Source organism: Talpa occidentalis, unplaced genomic scaffold (assembly GCF_014898055.3).
Source record: "Talpa occidentalis isolate TD23 unplaced genomic scaffold, MPIMG_talOcc4v2.1 talOcc4.16, whole genome shotgun sequence".
Lineage (NCBI taxonomy): Eukaryota > Metazoa > Chordata > Mammalia > Eulipotyphla > Talpidae > Talpa > Talpa occidentalis.
The window spans coordinates 85,922,136-85,938,898 of NW_023601653.1; the positions used below are offsets into that span (position 1 = coordinate 85,922,136).

The window sequence follows — 16,763 nt, forward strand, 5'->3', positions numbered from 1 at the left end:
GGGGTCGAGGCTTGCATGGTGACAACGTGGGCATGCCTGGTCCTGCTGGCTGGTCTCCCAGCTCCGCCGGTGTTCGAGGAAACAGCAGAGACACAGTCGGGCTGGCTGAGGCCAGGAAATACGTCGGCCATAGGGAAGCAGGTTGACTAGTTACCCAATTCTTGGCATCATCTTTCCCTCCTTACCGAGTCTCCCTGCAGTTGCAGCATTTCAGGGTGAGAGCAGACGGCACAGATCACTTGTGCGTTACTCGTCCCTGTCACTTGGTTGTGCAAGTGATTAGAGCAGAAATAGGCGCACCCCAGTGCCTGAGCTGCTGGTGCCTCCTGTGCACTAGACATACCAGCCTAGCAAAGTGGCTTGTCAGGCGCCTCTGAGCTGTTGTGATCCAGCTTGTGTAGCACCTGAGTTCTCCACGAATCCAACTCAGTTTATCCACAGAGACTCTCGAGGACCCTATGAGGGTGTAGCCCCTCAGCGTGCTGTGGCTGGGGCTGGTCTCCTGACAGCGGACATCAAGCCGTGACCCCAGGGTGCAGGTGCAGGTCTTGCCCTGGTTGTCACCTGCTCTTTCACAAGGAATGCAAGCGACTAAAATACATGTTGATACATAAGTTTCTGAATTAATGTGCATATTCAAGAAGACCGCATAGCTTGGGACAGTATTTAAAAATTTCTAAGGCAATTCCTTTTGAAAGTTTTGGTGCTTGTTTTGATTTCAAAAATGTTAATGTGTCAAGTAGAAGCATTGAGGTCAACAAAGCACAAGATGCTGGATGTTCACAATGCTTGTAGGTAGCACAAGTGGAAACAGAAGAGGTAAAAAAAAATGTGTATCTTATAAGAAATCAAGGCAATTGATGACAAACTGAACTGTGAATGACTTGAGCTAGAAAAATTAACATTTAGGAAGTGTTAGCAGAGCTTGTCCTTCTGGGTCACCAAGCATTTGCCTCTTGGATGCTTTTCTGGTGACTTTTCCTTTCTGTTAATTTGGAAACTGGGTTATTTATAAACCAACCACATGTCAACTGGGCACCTGAACGCTGACACTCGTGCTTGGGTGAGTGGTATTGGTTATCTCAGGAAAGCTGAAGGGACCCTCTGGGGTGGCTGAGACGCGATGGGGTGGTGCAGTGCTGGCTTCTACCATCCTACTATAATTTAGACATAAACCTATGTTTTAGATTAAAGGCACCTAAATAAATAATCTCCCTTTGTTCCATTTTTATAGACAGTGCATATCAGAAAAATCTTAGTGGCTTTAATTACAAGAGTCCGAAGCTGATAAAGATTCTGCTTAGCTTGAGCATTTCTGATTCGTGGTGTGCTGTTTTTCATACAATAACAGCAAATTAGTTTTATCGTAGCAAATGTATTGAAGCTTAATTGTTTTAATAAAGTCAAAACTGTTAAAATTTATACTTTTTCTTCCAGTTACAATCACGACCCTGTTGATAGTAACTTGGGAAGTGTTCGTTTCTTCCAGAGAGGTTTGCGGAAAGGCACTGCGGGATTCTCCTCGACACCAGGGGACCCTTCGCCTCCTGCCACCTGGTGGTGAACCCCAAGCCCTACCACGAGGTATGCCCGGGACAGCAACCACGCCCCGCAGCTGCACACACGTTGAGGGCCTCCCTGGCGCCTGGGCGGGTCTCGGGCTGTGGCCCCCACGGCCTGAGTTCGATCCCCGTGGGGAGCGGCCCGCAGGGCGCAGCAGACTCGCGCTCTCCGCGCTGCTCCCTCCGCGGGTGTGGCAGCCCGGCCCGCCCTGCTCCCCGCGCTGTCTCTGGGGAGTCCTCCCACCCCGCCTCTGGCCGCACCCCAGCTCTGCTGCGCAGAGTTAAGTAAAGTCTAAGAAACGGGGAGAAGCCCCGACGTGGGCCGGCGTCACGGTCCGCGCCGAGGCCCGCGGCTCCCCTCTCGCCCGGAGCCCGCCCGGCCGCCCAGCCGGGGCCGCGAGACGCCCGGGCGGGCCCGTCCCGGGCTGGGAGGCCGCGCGGTGCTTCGCGTTTCGGGGGGAGTCCGCGGAGCTCCAGGGAGCCCCGGGCGGCCCCGTCTCACGCCCCCCCCCGCCCCCCAGGAATGCAAGCGCTTCACCTGCACGTGCGAGCGCGGCCGCGACTGCCTGTGCGCGCTCCTGGGCAACTACGTCAAGGCCTGCGCCGAGCGGGGCACGCTGCTGGCCGGCTGGCGCGACGGCCGCTGCTGAGGGGCGGGGCGGGGCGGGGCGGCGGCGGGCTGGGCGCGACGGCCGCTGCGGTGAGGGGCGGGGCGGGGCGGGGCGGGGCGGGGCGGGGCGGGCGAGGCTGCTGGCCGGCTGGCGCGACGGCCGCTGCGGTGAGGGGCGGGGCCGGTGGGGCGGGGCCGACGTCGCCCCGCCCCCTTAGCCCCACCTTGTGCGCCCGGACGCCGGGGCCTATCGAGATGACGTCATGACGTCCTGCCACAGCAGCTGCCTCCGAGCCGTCCCTGCGCTTTGCTTCCGGCTTTGCCTTCCTCAGCGCGTCCGCGTTCGCGCCGGGGCGCGCGGGTGTGTGTGGACGGCCGCGTCTGTCGCTGCCGGAGGCGGCGTTCATGCGGGCTCTGTGCGGTGACGTGGTCGTGGCGGGGCCGTCGCTCCGCCCGGCTCCGCGCCCGCCTTCGGCTGCGCGGCTGCGGCCGCCCCGGACGTCCTCTCGGGCGCCCTCCCGGCTCCTCGGGGAAGCCCGAGCCGTCTTCAGAACCAGACGGTCCCAGGACCCGCCCCTGAGTCCCGCGGCCCGGCCCGCTAGCGGAGGACGGCCCGGCGGGCTCCCCGCGGGTTCTGTCCCCGCCGTGCTCTCGGAGGACCCTCCCTCCTCGCGGGTGCAGCCCCAGGCGTCCCCGGGCAGCCGTCCTCCCTCCCCAGCACTGCGTGAGGCCGGCACCGCCCCGGGGGCAGGGCTCTGCCTGGCACCGCCCGCGAGCGTGGGCCAGGACAGCCCTGGGAAAAGCGGAAAAAATAATTTCATTCTTCTTGGTCCGCGTGTCCCGCTGGGTGCCCGTGATGCCCTGGGCTCGCGCCACCATCTGCACCTGCGCCCACAGAGCACTCCTGTCCAAGCGGCCTCGTCTTCAAGTACAACGTCAAAGCCTGCAACAGCTCCTGCCGGTCCCTGTCGGAGAGAGACAGGAGCTGTGACGTGGAGGATGTGCCAGTGGATGGCTGCACCTGCCCCACCGGCACCTTCCAGAACAGCGAGGGGCGCTGCGTGCCCAAGTCCCAGTGCGACTGCTACCTGGACGGCCAGGTCCTGCAACCTGGCAGGCTCATCCACCTCGATGACAACAAATGGTAGGACTGGCGCCGCAGCCCGCGGCCTGGGCTTTGCTAGCTACGTTCCCTGCCGAGGCTGGCACCACCCCTCTAACCTGGAGTGCCCTGCCCCACTGAGGCTGGAAGTGGCTCATCCTACTCTGGAAAAATCCCTGTCAGCCCCCACGTGCAGACACCGTCCCAGCTGCCTCTCAGCTTGGGGTGCGTGCTGGGCCAGGTTGAGCAAGACACCCCTCAGGACATGCTTGGAAGGTGGCACCACACAGCTGCCGCAGCACTGGGCCAACCTGGAGTCGCTGGCTGGTCAGAGGCAGGGCTGAGAGATGGCAGCTGGGAGCAGTGGCTCAGGCCTAGTGTCTGTGGGATGACTTGCCCACACCCTCCCTCAGAGATAGGCCATTCTTGGCGGTGTAGCTGCAGGAAGCTGCTCTGAGACACGCAGGATGCACTGCCCTCGTGTCTGTGGTCCCCGAAGCCGGTCTGTGTCAAGGAACAGCTTTGCATGACCACTTAAAGGCGAGCATGCAAACGTGGCTGGGTGTGCCCAGTCTGCCTCTGTGGATGCTGGACATCCACTAGCTCCACTTAGTGAAAGCCAGGCCCCCAGAGTGGCTTCTGTCTCACCCCCACCGAGCTCTGAGGGGCTGGGCGCTCTGCCTGCCGCCTGGGTCTTGCTGCCTACCTGCTGTGAGGAGGCCTGGCCTGAGCTCTGTGTGACGCACCCACAGCCCAGACCTGTGTGTGCTCTTGGACCCTGCAAGGCTGTCCCCACTCAGCTCTCCTGCTCGCCAGCGGGCCTCGCCCCCAGCAAGGGCCAGACATGGCCGCCCTCCTGGGGCTGTGGATCCTCCTGCCCTGCTGCGCCCCCAGCCTCCGCGTGGGGCCTGGTACCCAGGCCCTGGTCAGGGTCGGGCATGCCTGCTTGGGTCCCCTTCGCGCATCATCTGGGGTCTGTGTCTCACTCAGTGGACTAATAGGATGGAGCAGATGGCTCACGAGCAAGGGGGCGGGGGTGCTGTGGAAGTTCGTCGAGAGGCGTCTGTGAAATCTGAGGTCTGATGTGTCACTTTCCTTCATGCCCAGTGTCTGCCGGGACGGGCTCCTGCTTTGCCAGACACCCATTGACTTAATGCTGCGTAAGTGTGGGGTCAGGTGCTGAGGCGCTGCTGGGGGATGCACAGCCCAGGCCAGAGGCCCTGCTCACCGGACTCCCTTGCTCTGCAGAGAACTGCTCTGGGGGCGCCGAGTATGTGGACTGCAGGGACCCGAAGGCGCAGAGGCGGGTGGATAGCACCTGCAGCACCCGGAACATCCCCACCTTTGATGTGAGTCACGCATCTGACCAGCTGTCCCGGCAGGAGGAGATGCGGGGAGAGGCGGCGAGCAGGCCCACAGCCTGATGCCTTTGGCCTCTGCGGTTGCTCAGCTGCTGCGCCGTGGCCACGGCCTCTGGGGTCTCACTTGGGCCTCTTCCCGCAGGAGAACTTGCCTTGCAAGCGCGGCTGCTACTGCCCAGTCGGGATGGTGAGGGACTCGAGGGGGAAGTGCGTCCTTCCCGATGACTGTCCCTGCTCCTTTGGCGGCCGGGAGTACGAGCAGGGCAGCGTCACCGCGGTCGGCTGCAATAAGTGGTGCGTGGGGTCCACCGTGTGCCCTCTGGGGTGGGTGCAGCCGCCCTGTCTTTGTGGGCAGGGTCGTCCTTCCAGCTGTGCCAGAAAGTCATGGCCAAGGCGAGTTAGAGGAGAAGCAGCTTTGTGGCAGCCACTGCCCGTCCCGTGCTGAGCGTCCGCGGGTCCCAGGTTCGCCCCGCTCACACCCACGCAGACCACGCTCGGGTGTCTGATTCCCATGTGAGGCGCTGATGCCCCCTGTCCCCCCAGCACCTGTGTGAAGGGCTCATGGAACTGCACTCAGCACGAATGTCAGAGCACCTGCCACATCTATGGGGAGGGCCACGTGCGGACCTTCGATGGGCGGAGCTACAGCTTTGACGGCCTCTGCCAATACTCGTTCCTGGAGGTGAGTACCTGTCTCCCGAGGCTCCCTCCTTCACCTGTCGAAAGTTGGGGTGCCGGGGCAGCACTGTGCATCCAAAGGCATCAAGTCAATCATTCATTATTTGGGAAGGGGTTGCGCATCCTCAGACCTCGGAATAACTGACCAATCATGCCAGACACACCGGGAGTGCAGGCTCGCACCAGGGACACGCGGGAGGGGGGCAGGAGGGGCAGCGTCCACTACTGAGGACCTGGGCAGGCGCCTCTACCCCGGCCCCACCTCCGGACGGCTGCCGCAACGCCAGCCTACAAGGTCTCCACTGTCTGTCATCAGAGCAAAAACCCTCTTCAGTTTTAGCGGAAACAGGTGCTGATGTGGGTCCTGGGGAAAGCAGAGTGGGGTGATGGGATCTTAGAGAAGAGGGGCACCCTCCCCCCAGTAGTGGCCCATGTCCCTGGAGGGTCTTCCTCTCCCAGCCTGACAGTCAGAGCCCTGTGGGCGTTTCTCCACCGCAGCAGGACTGCGCAGTGACCCTCAGAGCCGGCGCGTCCTCTGACTTGTGACTTGCGGGCTGCCCTGGGCTCTGCTGGCAGAGGCCAGAGCCAGGCAGCAGCGGCAAGCACGGTGCCAGGGTCTCGCTGTCTCCAGGCTGGGGCACCAGCCCGTCACTTCTTAGCTGAGCGTGCCCATGTGCTGTCACCCGGGCGCTGCAACACTGGAGCTGGCACCGCCCCACGACAGATGCGCAGCTGAGTGGGAGCGGCGAGGCCAGCTGGCAGAGGCCAGGGTGCCCTGGTGTGCCCTGTTGCCTGCTGGAGCCTGCTCCTTGCCTCCCGCAGCTTCCCAGGTTTCAGAGAGAGGGCGGACACGCACTGCTTGGGATCTACAATTTACTTTTGAATATCAGGTCCATGTAAATCGCCGAAGGGGAGTAAGAAAGGCCCCTCCCCTAGCTACTCAGGGAGCCCAGTGGACCTGTGTGGTGGCGGGAGCGAGCCCCGGGAACTGGGCCGCACAGCACACGCCATCCGGTGGTGGTGGAGGATGCGTGATGCCTGCTGGGGAGGTGCTGGTGCTGATAGCCCCCGCCCCGCCTGCCAGGATTACTGCGGAGGCGAGAACGGCACGTTCCGGATGTTGACAGAGAGCGTCCCGTGCTGCGAGGACGGGCTCACGTGCTCGCGGAAGATCGTTGTGGCTTTCCAGGTAGGCGCGGGCATGGCGACTGGTGCTTCTGGGTGCGGCTGGCGCGGGAGGCAACCTGAGCCCATCTGCTTCCAGGACCAGAACGTCGTCCTGCATGACGGCAAGGTGACGGCTGTGAGGACTGCCGAGAGCAAGGAGTGCGAGCTGCGCGCCAACGCCTACTCTGTGCACACCGTGGGCCTCTACCTGATTGTCAAGTTCAAAAGTGGGATGACCGTGATCTGGGACAAAAACACGAGAGTGTCCGTGATCCTGGACCCACACTGGCATGTACGTGGGTCACCAGGGCTGCGGCGGGCACTGGCTGGGCCGGGCCTGGGGGCGTGAGAGGGGCGGGCAGCCTCGAGCGCTCAGCCTTCGATGACTGTGGACCCGAGCAGAGTCGGTGGGAAGTCAGGGCATCCCCAGGCTGCTGGATCCCACGCAGTGGCTCTGCTGCTGACGTGAGGCACAGTCGGTGTGTATGTGGATGTGCACGTCCGAGAACCCACGTTTCCGTGTGTGTGGCTCAGGCTAGTGAGTAGCAGTAATTTCTTGTCCTTGATCATCTTAGTTGATGTGCAGTTGTGTCCCACTCCTGGATGAACGGGAACAGTGTGCTGTCCACAATTCCTGGTTTCCTTCCCAAATTTGGGGCTGAGAGTAGACCCGGGACCGCTGTGCCCTGCAGATGCCCCCCGCGGGCTGTCCCCCTCACTGCCCCGGGGGCATCTTGAGCCTGCGTGACCCCGTCTGGCTGTGCAGGGCAGAGTGTGCGGCCTCTGTGGGAACAACAACGGTGACCTCAAGGACGACTTCACCACACGGCATTCCTCGGTGGCAGCTGGCGCATTGGAGTTTGGGAACAGCTGGAAAACGAGCCAGGAGTGTGCGGACACAGTGGCGCAGGTGTTCCCGTGCGACTCCAACCCGTACTGCAAGGCCTGGGCCGTGCGCAAGTGTGAGATCATCCGGGACAGCACCTTCCGGGACTGCCACAGCAAGGTGGGCAGGGCCACAGCAGGTGCACGGAGCAGGTGGTTGGGGCCACGGAAGGAGGGCCAGGGGCAGGTGCCGCATCCAGGTGGGAAGGGCCTTGGCTGTGTGCTCAGTGCTGGCCCGACCCATGCCCCCAGGTGGACCCCAGCGCCTACTACGACGCCTGCATCGAGGAGGCCTGCGCCTGCGACATGGAGGGCAAGTACCAGGGCTTCTGCACGTCGGTGGCCATGTATGCTGAGGCCTGCAGCGCTGTGGGTGTCTGCGTGACCTGGAGGCGGCCAGATCTCTGCCGTAAGTGGCGTCAGGGTGGGCGGCCTGAAAACGGGTGTGGCGGAGGCCCCTGTAGCGCAGCCAGCCCCCCTCCCGCACTTCCTGCCACAGTCACACAGCCTTGCCTGGCAAGGCTGGGGCCTGGCGATGCGCCCGTTTGGGGTGGGGGGCGGTGCCTGTTTTAAAATCCAGCACCTGGCACGCCCGTCACTCACTCAGTTGCAAGAGGTCCCTGTGCGCAGGCCGGGGACGCCTCCATGCTCCGATGAGCGGGGGCCGTCTTGTCTGTCTAGCATCCCCGGTGCCCCTCAGCGCCCCCACCCGCGTGTTAGTTTTGGTTAAAAATGTGAGCTTGGACACGAAAATCGTGAATCTGGATTATGACCTACATTATCTCAAAATGGGAAAATTCGCGTTTGCCTTTCCATTTCAAACGACTGTTCATGCCTGATTTAAAGGAAAATGCATTTGGACGCTGAGTGTTACCCCTTTGCCGGGAGCTAGTTTCCGTCACACAGCACATGGGCAAAGGCCGCCTCGCTCAGGCTGTTCCAGATACCCCCTCCCCCTGGAGCCGTGGGCAGGTGGGGGCGGGTCCCGTGGCAGGCGGCGCGCTGCCTTGGGCCTGACGAGCTATCTTGCAGCCGTGTACTGCGACTACTACAACTCCCCTGGGGAGTGCAGCTGGCACTACGCGCCGTGTGGGACAGTGACCGCCAAGACCTGCAAGGACCACGTCATCGGCCAGAAGTTCTCTGCACTCCTGGAAGGTAAGACAGCTCAGTGCCAACCACAGAGTGGTGAGAGAGAATTAGGCTAACAACTTAAGACTAGAAAAATGTGAGTTTTGGCCAATTCAGTCTCTTCTGTTTTGTAGTTTAGTGAAGAATTACTTCCCTCTGTTATGCTCGTCCTGTTTCTAGACTAGGGACGTTTTCTCTATAAACCCCCCTTGATAGCAGCTCGTGAGGATGCCATGGGGTGGCCCCAGGGTCTGTCCCTCCGCCTTCCCACAGGCGACCTTGTCTGGAATCAGTGCCTGGCCGGGCCCATCTCTGTGCTGGGTGCTGGGCTGGGCCCTGGGGTGCAGTGTCCATCCCTGTGCATGCAGGCTGCTACGCCCAGTGCCCTGACGCTGCCCCCTACCTGGACGAGAACACCATGAAGTGTGTGACCTTGTCTGAGTGCAGCTGCTTCTACAACGATGTGATCCCCGCGGGGGGTGTAGTGCAGGACGACTGTGGGAGGACGTGGTAAGTCCCCCGATGCCCGTGGCGGTTCTGACTCTCAGCTCCCGGGAGAAGCAGGGTGCTGTTCCCCTCTGTCCCTACGAGGGACCACTTGGCGTTGGTTGTATGTACCTGTGCCTGTGGTTTCCGTAAGTCCCCAAACCTGCCGGTGTTTTGCTCCCCCTGCACTAAGCAATGCAGGCAGCATCACCAGGCAGCACCAGGTGAGGAAGAAGCTCTGATGGAAATGTCAGGCTGAGTTCAAGGCTCCAGACAGAGCCTCGGAGGCCAACATGGGGTCTCCACTAGTGCGTGGGGGCCTCCCAGAGCCACAGGAGCCTGGGAGGCAGGGCTCACAGCCGTGTCCTCTGGCCCAGATCTGCGGTGAAGTGACTGGGCCCCGGCAGTCAGAAGCAGCCAGTGGCCGGCCTATGCCTGGGGGCTGCCCCCCAGTCGGAGCTCTCCTGCTGAGCTCCATGGCGACTATCACAGACACTTTGGCTTTAAGCTTGGGAGGTGCTTGTCATTAGGAGTTGAGATCTCAGATTCATTCTTTAATATTCCAGCTACTGCATCGCGGGGGAGCTGGAGTGCAGTGGTGAGTGTGTCCCCTACCCCGTGGTCAGCACAGAGCTGGCCCACACCTCTCCGGCCTGTGGCAGCCATCCTGGGGCTGGCTCAGCTCCTATGCTGCCTGGGCCCTTGGAGTCCCCCGCAGAGGGTGGGGCCGGTGAGACTGACAGAGACAGGGTTAGGTGATCGGGGCTGCTCATAAGCCACACACACCCCAGAATAATCCCATTGAGCTTGGTGAGAACATGCTGTGTGCAGGGGAGAGGTGACGCAGGTGCCCCTGCAATCTAGGACTTTGTTCTACGTTTTTATTCCTGTAAATAATACTAATTTACGGTTGTTTCAGAAAAGGACACTAATTCAACATTTAGAGGTAAGATCATATTCGTGCTTTAGATGTGTGTTTTGGATTTCTCTTTGTGGTTAATCCTTTGTGTTTCTGTGTGAACCTGGGCCAATAGAGTTTGCTGGTAAATCTGCTGATACCAGAATCGTACAGTGAACAGTTATCAGAACATGTCAGAATGTTGCTTGGCTATACTCTGAGCCAAGGTAAGGAGGCAATCAGATCTATGTGCTTATTAAACAGCATCTTCCGAAGCTTGGCGTGTTTAGACAACAAATGGGACAATAGCTGTGTCAGAACCCACAGGCGGCGCCAGATAGGGGCGACCTGTGTCCCCTCCAACCCTGGCTGCCATGCACCCCATGGCATCTCGGCTCAGTCCGCTCAAGGGTGTGCTGGCAGAACGCAGCCACTGTTGTCTGGGACAGTTCACTTCCCATGCAGCTAAGTGTTCCTGCACCATGGTGGTGGCCGAGCCTGTGTGTGGGGTGGCCCTGTGGGGGTGGAGTGGTCCCAGGTATGTGGTCCAAAGAGGGGTTTCATTTCTGTTGAATGTATTTGGGGTCATGTCAGCCACTGGGGAGCCAGGGCTTAGCTGTGGGTGACACACTGAAGCTATTTAAAGCTCAGTTATTACTGTTCACTCACCTGGAGACAAGGTGTCCACATCAGTTTCTGAACCCAATTCCGTCCCCACGAGTCTTTGACTGAGTGATGACAACAGACAAAAGTTCCTGGTTTGGGATGGGAATAGTTACCATATGATGTGATTAACTTACATAAAAACGTGTTTTGTCTGCGTACGATCTTGGAAAATTTTACTTAATTTATGGAAACTAGTTTCTTGAACTAAATTTCCCAGTAAAAATTATTCAGGTAATGCGTTTTCACACACTGTGTCTTTCCCAAATAGTCTCCACCTCGACAGTGACATCCATGCCCAGCACTGAAGCAGGTAAGATGCACCTGTTAGCTTTTGCTTCTCAATTAGCAGCGAAAGGAATTTACGACACCGTCATTGTGCCCCTTTTTTTTGGATCTGTCATTCCGCGCTGACTCATTCCCTAAAGGCCAGGCAGCAGGTCCCATGTCCAGTGTGACACGACCAAGCAATAACTTTCCTCCAAATTAGCATGTCCTCAAGACACTTCACGCACCGTGGTTGTGGAGAAAGTGCCTGCTACACAAAAGTACATGTTGAATTCCTTGTAGCTCACTTATAGTTTCTCTTTTGCTCAGACCAAGGAATTTTACCTTACTTGGCAGGGGCAGGAGAGTACAAAAGTACACTGAAAAGTGTTAGCGTTTGATAAGTACACGTAGCCGTTACACGTAATCACATGCTGGCAATCTAGAGGTATCCAAACGGCTCTCAGTAAATGCTCTGTAACCTTGTCCTTCAATGCCGTTGAACACACATTTCCACTCACGCCTCTCGGGCCCGGTCACAGCAGTTGTGCTGGTTGCAGCACCGGTCGGCCGCCCCTCCCCCACGATTCTGTTATCCTGGCACAGCTGCTTTTGCAGTGATGACATTTTGGGGGGAAATGTACTCTTCAACTCTAAAGGGGCTTTTAGAGGAAGCTTTTGATGAATACACGATGCAAAGTGATAGTTCTTTGACCTCTTACTTGTGGCCTATAGATTTGTAAAGTTTAATTTCACATTTTGACAGCCGTTTACCTATGTGGTCTAGTTTCTCTGAAACTTAATCTCAGGTTGATCAACTTGAAAATGACCTCAGGGGTTCTCTGGAACCTGACTTTCCTCTCCTTGGAACTCATGTCTGTGTTGTTTTCTCAAAAACAGCAGCATCCACTCATGGAATCACAGCGTCAGGCGGTAAGTCTCCAGGTGGGTGAATCTATAGCCTTTCAAATGCCGACAAGATGTAGGAAATTTTCTCAGCTTATGTATCAGAACCAACATAGCCACTGCCTATACATAGGGTCTGTTTCCTAGCCGAGCACTGCCTGTCGTCTGCTCATTCCTCCTCTTTGAAATAGCAAGTGCCTTGAAGCTACAAGGCTCACCATCCTCCTGCTCCCCATGACAAGGTCCCAAACCGCAGTGCTGCACTTAACCACACACTTGTATGATGCACGCACGGCACTTCTGTTTCCTGGCCCAAACTTTCTAATGCAGGTTTTGAGTATTGGCACAGAATTTTTGGTGAGAGAAAGACTCTTAATATTAGGTATACAAGGTGATATATTTGATAATGAGATGTTTGGCCACTGGAGCTGACTCCCCTTCTCCAGAATACAGAGACAACGTAACCTCCAGACTCTGGGGATTACAATTATCTTTCATGTTTTAGAATCACTATGGTCACTTTAGGTACCTTTATAATTCTAAGTGTTTTCTGATTATCTGGGAATTAACACAGTCCTCCTAAGCAAAGCACAGGTTGGGACTGCTCTGGCAGAAATTGCTGATAGAAAATACAAGGTAGGGAATGAAAGGCATGACATAAGATGGTATTTATCACGTGAAAGAAAGAAAAATTAAAGGGGAGAAGGTAGAATGAGTGCTAGGGTAAAACATGGAGAGAGAAAGCATTAAAGTATCATTGCACATATACTGTATGATTTCATAAGCATGAGAGGACTAACTGTGCTGAAATAAGTGACAACTGCACAATCATTTGTAGAAAAGTAACAAGATCATCTGTTGCAGAAACTGAAACCAGGAGACCACAATATAAAACAAAAGGGACAACTGTATCATACCCCACATATTCAGAAGTGACTGAAACAAACTTAGAAGGATCAAGGACAAGAGAATCATCACCAAAGGAATCAAGGACAACTGACAAAATAGTTGATACCTCACAAACAACTGGACCATCAGGCAAGGGGACAGAGCCAACAGGTGTATCATCTAAAAGCACAGGAATTACAAAACCATCAAAGGCTAACTCAGGAACATCTGAATCAGGATGGAGTGGGGTAGCGAACACTTTGTCATCGTCCACAATTAAAGAAAGTAGTAGAATTACTGGTAAAAATACACACACAACTGTAGAATCCGGCACGAGGACAGGGAACACGAAAACATCCCAGGAAAAATCAGAGACAGCAAGAACCGATGGCTCATCTACCATTGCTGGGCCATCATCTGAAGAAAGAGGGACAACAAGACCCTCGGGTGCCAGGACGGCCACCATGGGACCCGGAGCCGAAGGTTCTGGAACTGCTGGATCCTCGCCCAATGGTCCGGGAACGACTAGCTCTTCGCCGAGCGGATCCAGGACAACAGGGCCATCTGCGGGAGGCTCCGGCACCACGAGGTCACCGTCAAAAGGACAGGAGACCACGGGCTCACCCGCTGGGGGGTCTGGCACGACGGGCGCTTCGGGTGCAGGTGCTGGGGCCACTGGGTCGTCTCCCAAACCGCCACGGACAACTGAGTCGTCACCGAGGGAGTCGGCCACAAGCGGACATTCCTCTCGTGAGACCGGCAAGACTACCCACAGGCATCACGGCGCAGGTGGGACGGGAGCCACGGCTGATAGCCGAGAGACAACTGGACATGCGTCCCGAGAATCGTCGACAAGTGGCCACTCCGGTGAGGGCTCTGGCACAACAGGACCATCTGGTGTAGGGACCCGCACCACCCGGACACACGGTGGAAGTCCAGGCGCAACGGGTGCATCTGGCGTGGAGTCCAGCAGCACCCAAGGCCACGGTGGCGCATCGGGAGCCCCCCGGCCCTCGGGCACAGCACCTGTCGCCCATGGGTCATCATCCTCCGAAGAAAGCGGGACAACAGGGTCCTTGGGTCCTGGGTCGGCCACCACTGCACCAGCTACCATAGGTTCTGGTACTGCCGGAACCTCGGCCAATGGTTCGGGAACGACTGGCTCTTCTCCCAGCGCATCCAGGACGACCGGGCCATCTGCGGGAGGCTCCGGCACCACGAGGTCACCGTCAAAAGGACCGGAGACCACGGGCTCACCCGCTGGGGGGTCTGGCACGACGGGCGCTTCGGGTGCAGGTGCTGGGGCCACTGGGTCGTCCCCCAAACCGCCACGGACAACTGAGTCGTCACCGAGGGAGTCGGCGACAAGCGGACATTCCTCTCGTGAGACCGGCAAGACTACCCACAGGCATCACGGCGCAGGTGGGACGGGAGCCACAGCTGATAGCCGAGAGACAACTGGACATTCGTCCCGAGAATCGTCGACAAGTGGCCACTCCGGTGAGGGCTCTGGCACAACAGGACCTTCTGGTGTAGGGTCCCGCACCACCCGGACACACGGTGGAAGTCCAGGCGCAACAGGTGCATCTGGCGTGGAGTCCGGCAACACCCAAGGCCCCGGTGGCGCATCGGGAGCCCCCCGGCCCTCGGGCACAGCACCTGGCGCCCATGGGTCATCACCATCCTCTGAAGAAAGCGGGACAACGGGGTCCTCGGGTCCTGGGTCGGCCACTACTGGAACTGGTGGCGAAGGGTCTGGAACTGCTGGATCCTCTCCCAATGGTCCGGGAACGACTGGCTCTTCTCCGAGCGGGTCCAGGACGACTGGGCCATCTGCGGGAGGCTCCGGCACCACGAGGTCACCGTCAAAAGGACCGGAGACCACGGGCTCACCCGCTGGGGGGTCTGGCACGACGGGCGCTTCGGGTGCAGGTGCTGGGGCCACTGGGTCGTCCCGCAAACCGACACGGACAACTGAGTCGTCACCGAGGGAGTCGGCCACAAGCGGACATTCCTCTCGTGAGACCGGCAAGACTACCCACAGGCATCACGGCGCTGGTGGGACGGGAGCCACAGCTGATAGCCGAGAGACAACTGGACATTCGTCCCGAGAATCGTCGACAAGTGGCCACTCCGGTGAGGGCTCTGGCACAACAGGACCATCTGGTGTAGGGACCCGCACTACCCGGACACACGGTGGAAGTCCAGGCGCAACGGGTCCATCTGGCGTGGAGTCCGGCAGCACCCAAAGCCCCAGTGGCACATCGGGAGCCCCCCGGCCCTCGGGCACAGCACCTGTCGCCCATGGGTCATCATCCTCCGAAGAAAGCGGGACAACAGGGTCCTTGGGTCCTGGGTCGGCCACCACTGCACCCGCTACCGTAGGTTCTGGTACTGCTGGAACCTCGGCCAATGGTTCGGGAACGACTGGCTCTTCTCCCAGCGCATCCAGGACGACCGGGCCATCTGCGGGAGGCTCCGGCACCACGAGGTCACCGTCAAAAGGACCGGAGACCACGGGCTCACCCGCTGGGGGGTCTGGCACGACGGGCGCTTCGGGTGCAGGTGCTGGGGCCACTGGGTCGTCCCCCAAACCGCCACGGACAACTGAGTCGTCACCGAGGGAGTCGGCCACAAGCGGACATTCCTCTCGTGAGACCGGCAAGACTACCCACAGGCATCACGGCGCAGGTGGGACGGGAGCCACGGCTGATAGCCGAGAGACAACTGGACATTCGTCCCGAGAATCGTCGACAAGTGGCCACTCCGGTGAGGGCTCTGGCACAACAGGACCATCTGGTGTAGGGACCCGCACCACCCGGACACACGGTGGAAGTCCAGGCGCAACAGGTGCATCTGGCGTGGAGTCCGGCAACACCCAAGGCCCCGGTGGCGCATCGGGAGCCCCCCGGCCCTCGGGCACAGCACCTGGCGCCCATGGGTCATCACCATCCTCTGAAGAAAGGGGGACAACGGGGTCCTCGGGTCCTGCGTCGGCCACCACTGGACCCGGTGCCGAAAGTTCTGGAACTGCTGGATCCTCTCCCAATGGTCCGGGAACGACTGGCTCTTCTCCGAGCGGGTCCAGGACGACTGGGCCATCTGCGGGAGGCTCCGGCACCACGAGGTCACCGTCAAAAGGACCGGAGACCACGGGCTCACCCGCTGGGGGGTCTGGCACGACGGGCGCTTCGGGTGCAGGTGCTGGGGCCACTGGGTCGTCCCCCAAACCGCCACGGACAACTGAGTCGTCACCGAGGGAGTCGGCCACAAGCGGACATTCCTCTCGTGAGACCGGCAAGACTACCCACAGGCATCACGGCGCAGGTGGGACGGGAGCCACGGCTGATAGCCGAGAGACAACTGGACATTCGTCCCGAGAATCGTCGACAAGTGGCCACTCCGGTGAGGGCTCTGGCACAACAGGACCATCTGGTGTAGGGTCCCGCACCACCCGGACACACGGTGGAAGTCCAGGCGCAACGGGTCCATCTGGCGTGGAGTCCGGCAACACCCAAGCCCCGGTGGCGCATCGGGAGCCCCCCGGCCCTCGGGCACAGCACCTGTCGCCCATGGGTCATCATCCTCCGAAGAAAGCTGGACAACAGGGTCCTTGGATCCTGGGTCGGCCACCACTGCACCTGCTACCGTAGGTTCTGGTACTGCTGGAACCTCGGCCAATGGTCCGGGAACGACTAGCTCTTCGCCGAGCGGATCCAGGACGACAGGGCCATCTGCGGGAGGCTCCGGCACCACGAGGTCACCGTCAAAAGGACAGGAGACCACGGGCTCACCCGCTGGGGGTTCTGGCACGACGGGCGCTTCGGGTGCAGGTGCTGGGGCCACTGGGTCGTCCCCCAAACCGCCACGGACAACTGAGTCGTCACCGAGGGAGTCGGCCACAAGCGGACATTCCTCTCGTGAGACCGGCAAGACTACCCACAGGCATCACGGCGCAGGTGGGACGGGAGCCACAGCTGATAGCCGAGAGACAACTGGACATTCGTCCCGAGAATCGTCGACAAGTGGCCACTCCGGTGAGGGCTCTGGCACAACAGGACCTTCTGGTGTAGGGTCCCGCACCACCCGGACACACGGTGGAAGTCCAGGCGCAACGGGTCCATCTGGCGTGGAGTCCGGCAGCACCCAAGGCCCGGTG

General features: G+C 59.3%; 2 protein-coding genes across 3 annotated transcripts in view; both read left to right on the plus strand.

The window, feature by feature from the left end:
• LOC119247122 (uncharacterized) overlaps positions 1-16,763 on the plus strand; it is a 49,914-nt gene that overhangs the window by 14,352 nt on the left and 18,799 nt on the right. The window contains exons 15-36 of the mRNA XM_037513335.2: positions 1,490-1,584; positions 2,084-2,209; positions 3,069-3,316; positions 4,382-4,434; positions 4,523-4,623; positions 4,778-4,929; positions 5,179-5,317; positions 6,398-6,502; positions 6,578-6,772; positions 7,247-7,486; positions 7,618-7,774; positions 8,398-8,523; positions 8,865-9,006; positions 9,549-9,737; positions 11,620-11,743; positions 13,134-13,267; positions 13,508-13,900; positions 14,297-14,536; positions 14,777-15,169; positions 15,566-15,805; positions 15,907-16,009; positions 16,304-16,437. Of these exons, the coding sequence (XP_037369232.1) occupies positions 1,490-1,584; positions 2,084-2,209; positions 3,069-3,316; positions 4,382-4,434; positions 4,523-4,623; positions 4,778-4,929; positions 5,179-5,317; positions 6,398-6,502; positions 6,578-6,772; positions 7,247-7,486; positions 7,618-7,774; positions 8,398-8,523; positions 8,865-9,006; positions 9,549-9,737; positions 11,620-11,743; positions 13,134-13,267; positions 13,508-13,900; positions 14,297-14,536; positions 14,777-15,169; positions 15,566-15,805; positions 15,907-16,009; positions 16,304-16,437 (3,829 nt within the window). The remainder of the gene's footprint in view (positions 1-1,489; positions 1,585-2,083; positions 2,210-3,068; positions 3,317-4,381; positions 4,435-4,522; positions 4,624-4,777; positions 4,930-5,178; positions 5,318-6,397; positions 6,503-6,577; positions 6,773-7,246; positions 7,487-7,617; positions 7,775-8,397; positions 8,524-8,864; positions 9,007-9,548; positions 9,738-11,619; positions 11,744-13,133; positions 13,268-13,507; positions 13,901-14,296; positions 14,537-14,776; positions 15,170-15,565; positions 15,806-15,906; positions 16,010-16,303; positions 16,438-16,763) is intronic.
• On the plus strand, positions 9,744-16,753 carry LOC129146018 (mucin-19-like). 2 transcript variants are annotated; one of them, XM_054696759.1, is made up of 4 exons: positions 9,744-9,928; positions 10,815-10,856; positions 11,711-11,755; positions 12,581-16,753. In XM_054696759.1, the coding sequence occupies exons 2-4, from the start codon at positions 10,838-10,840 to the stop codon at positions 16,255-16,257; spliced, it is 3,741 nt and encodes a 1,246-aa protein (XP_054552734.1). In that variant the 5' UTR covers positions 9,744-9,928; positions 10,815-10,837; the 3' UTR covers positions 16,258-16,753. The 2 variants fall into 2 exon arrangements, with proteins under 2 accessions (XP_054552734.1, XP_054552733.1); XM_054696758.1 differs by lacking the exon at positions 9,744-9,928 and having other exon boundaries at positions 9,960-10,856.

Excerpts from the sequence above, each read along its gene's own strand:
- LOC129146018 (XM_054696758.1), top strand. The coding sequence starts at position 10,781 with ATGCGTTTTCACACACTGTGTCTTTCCCAAATAGTCTCCACCTCGACA. Across the intron at positions 10,857-11,710 it reads CATGCCCAGCACTGAAGCAG|CAGCATCCACTCATGGAATC; the intron begins GTAAGATGCACC and ends TCTCAAAAACAG. Across the intron at positions 11,756-12,580 it reads GTCAGGCGGTAAGTCTCCAG|AAACTGAAACCAGGAGACCA; the intron begins GTGGGTGAATCT and ends CATCTGTTGCAG.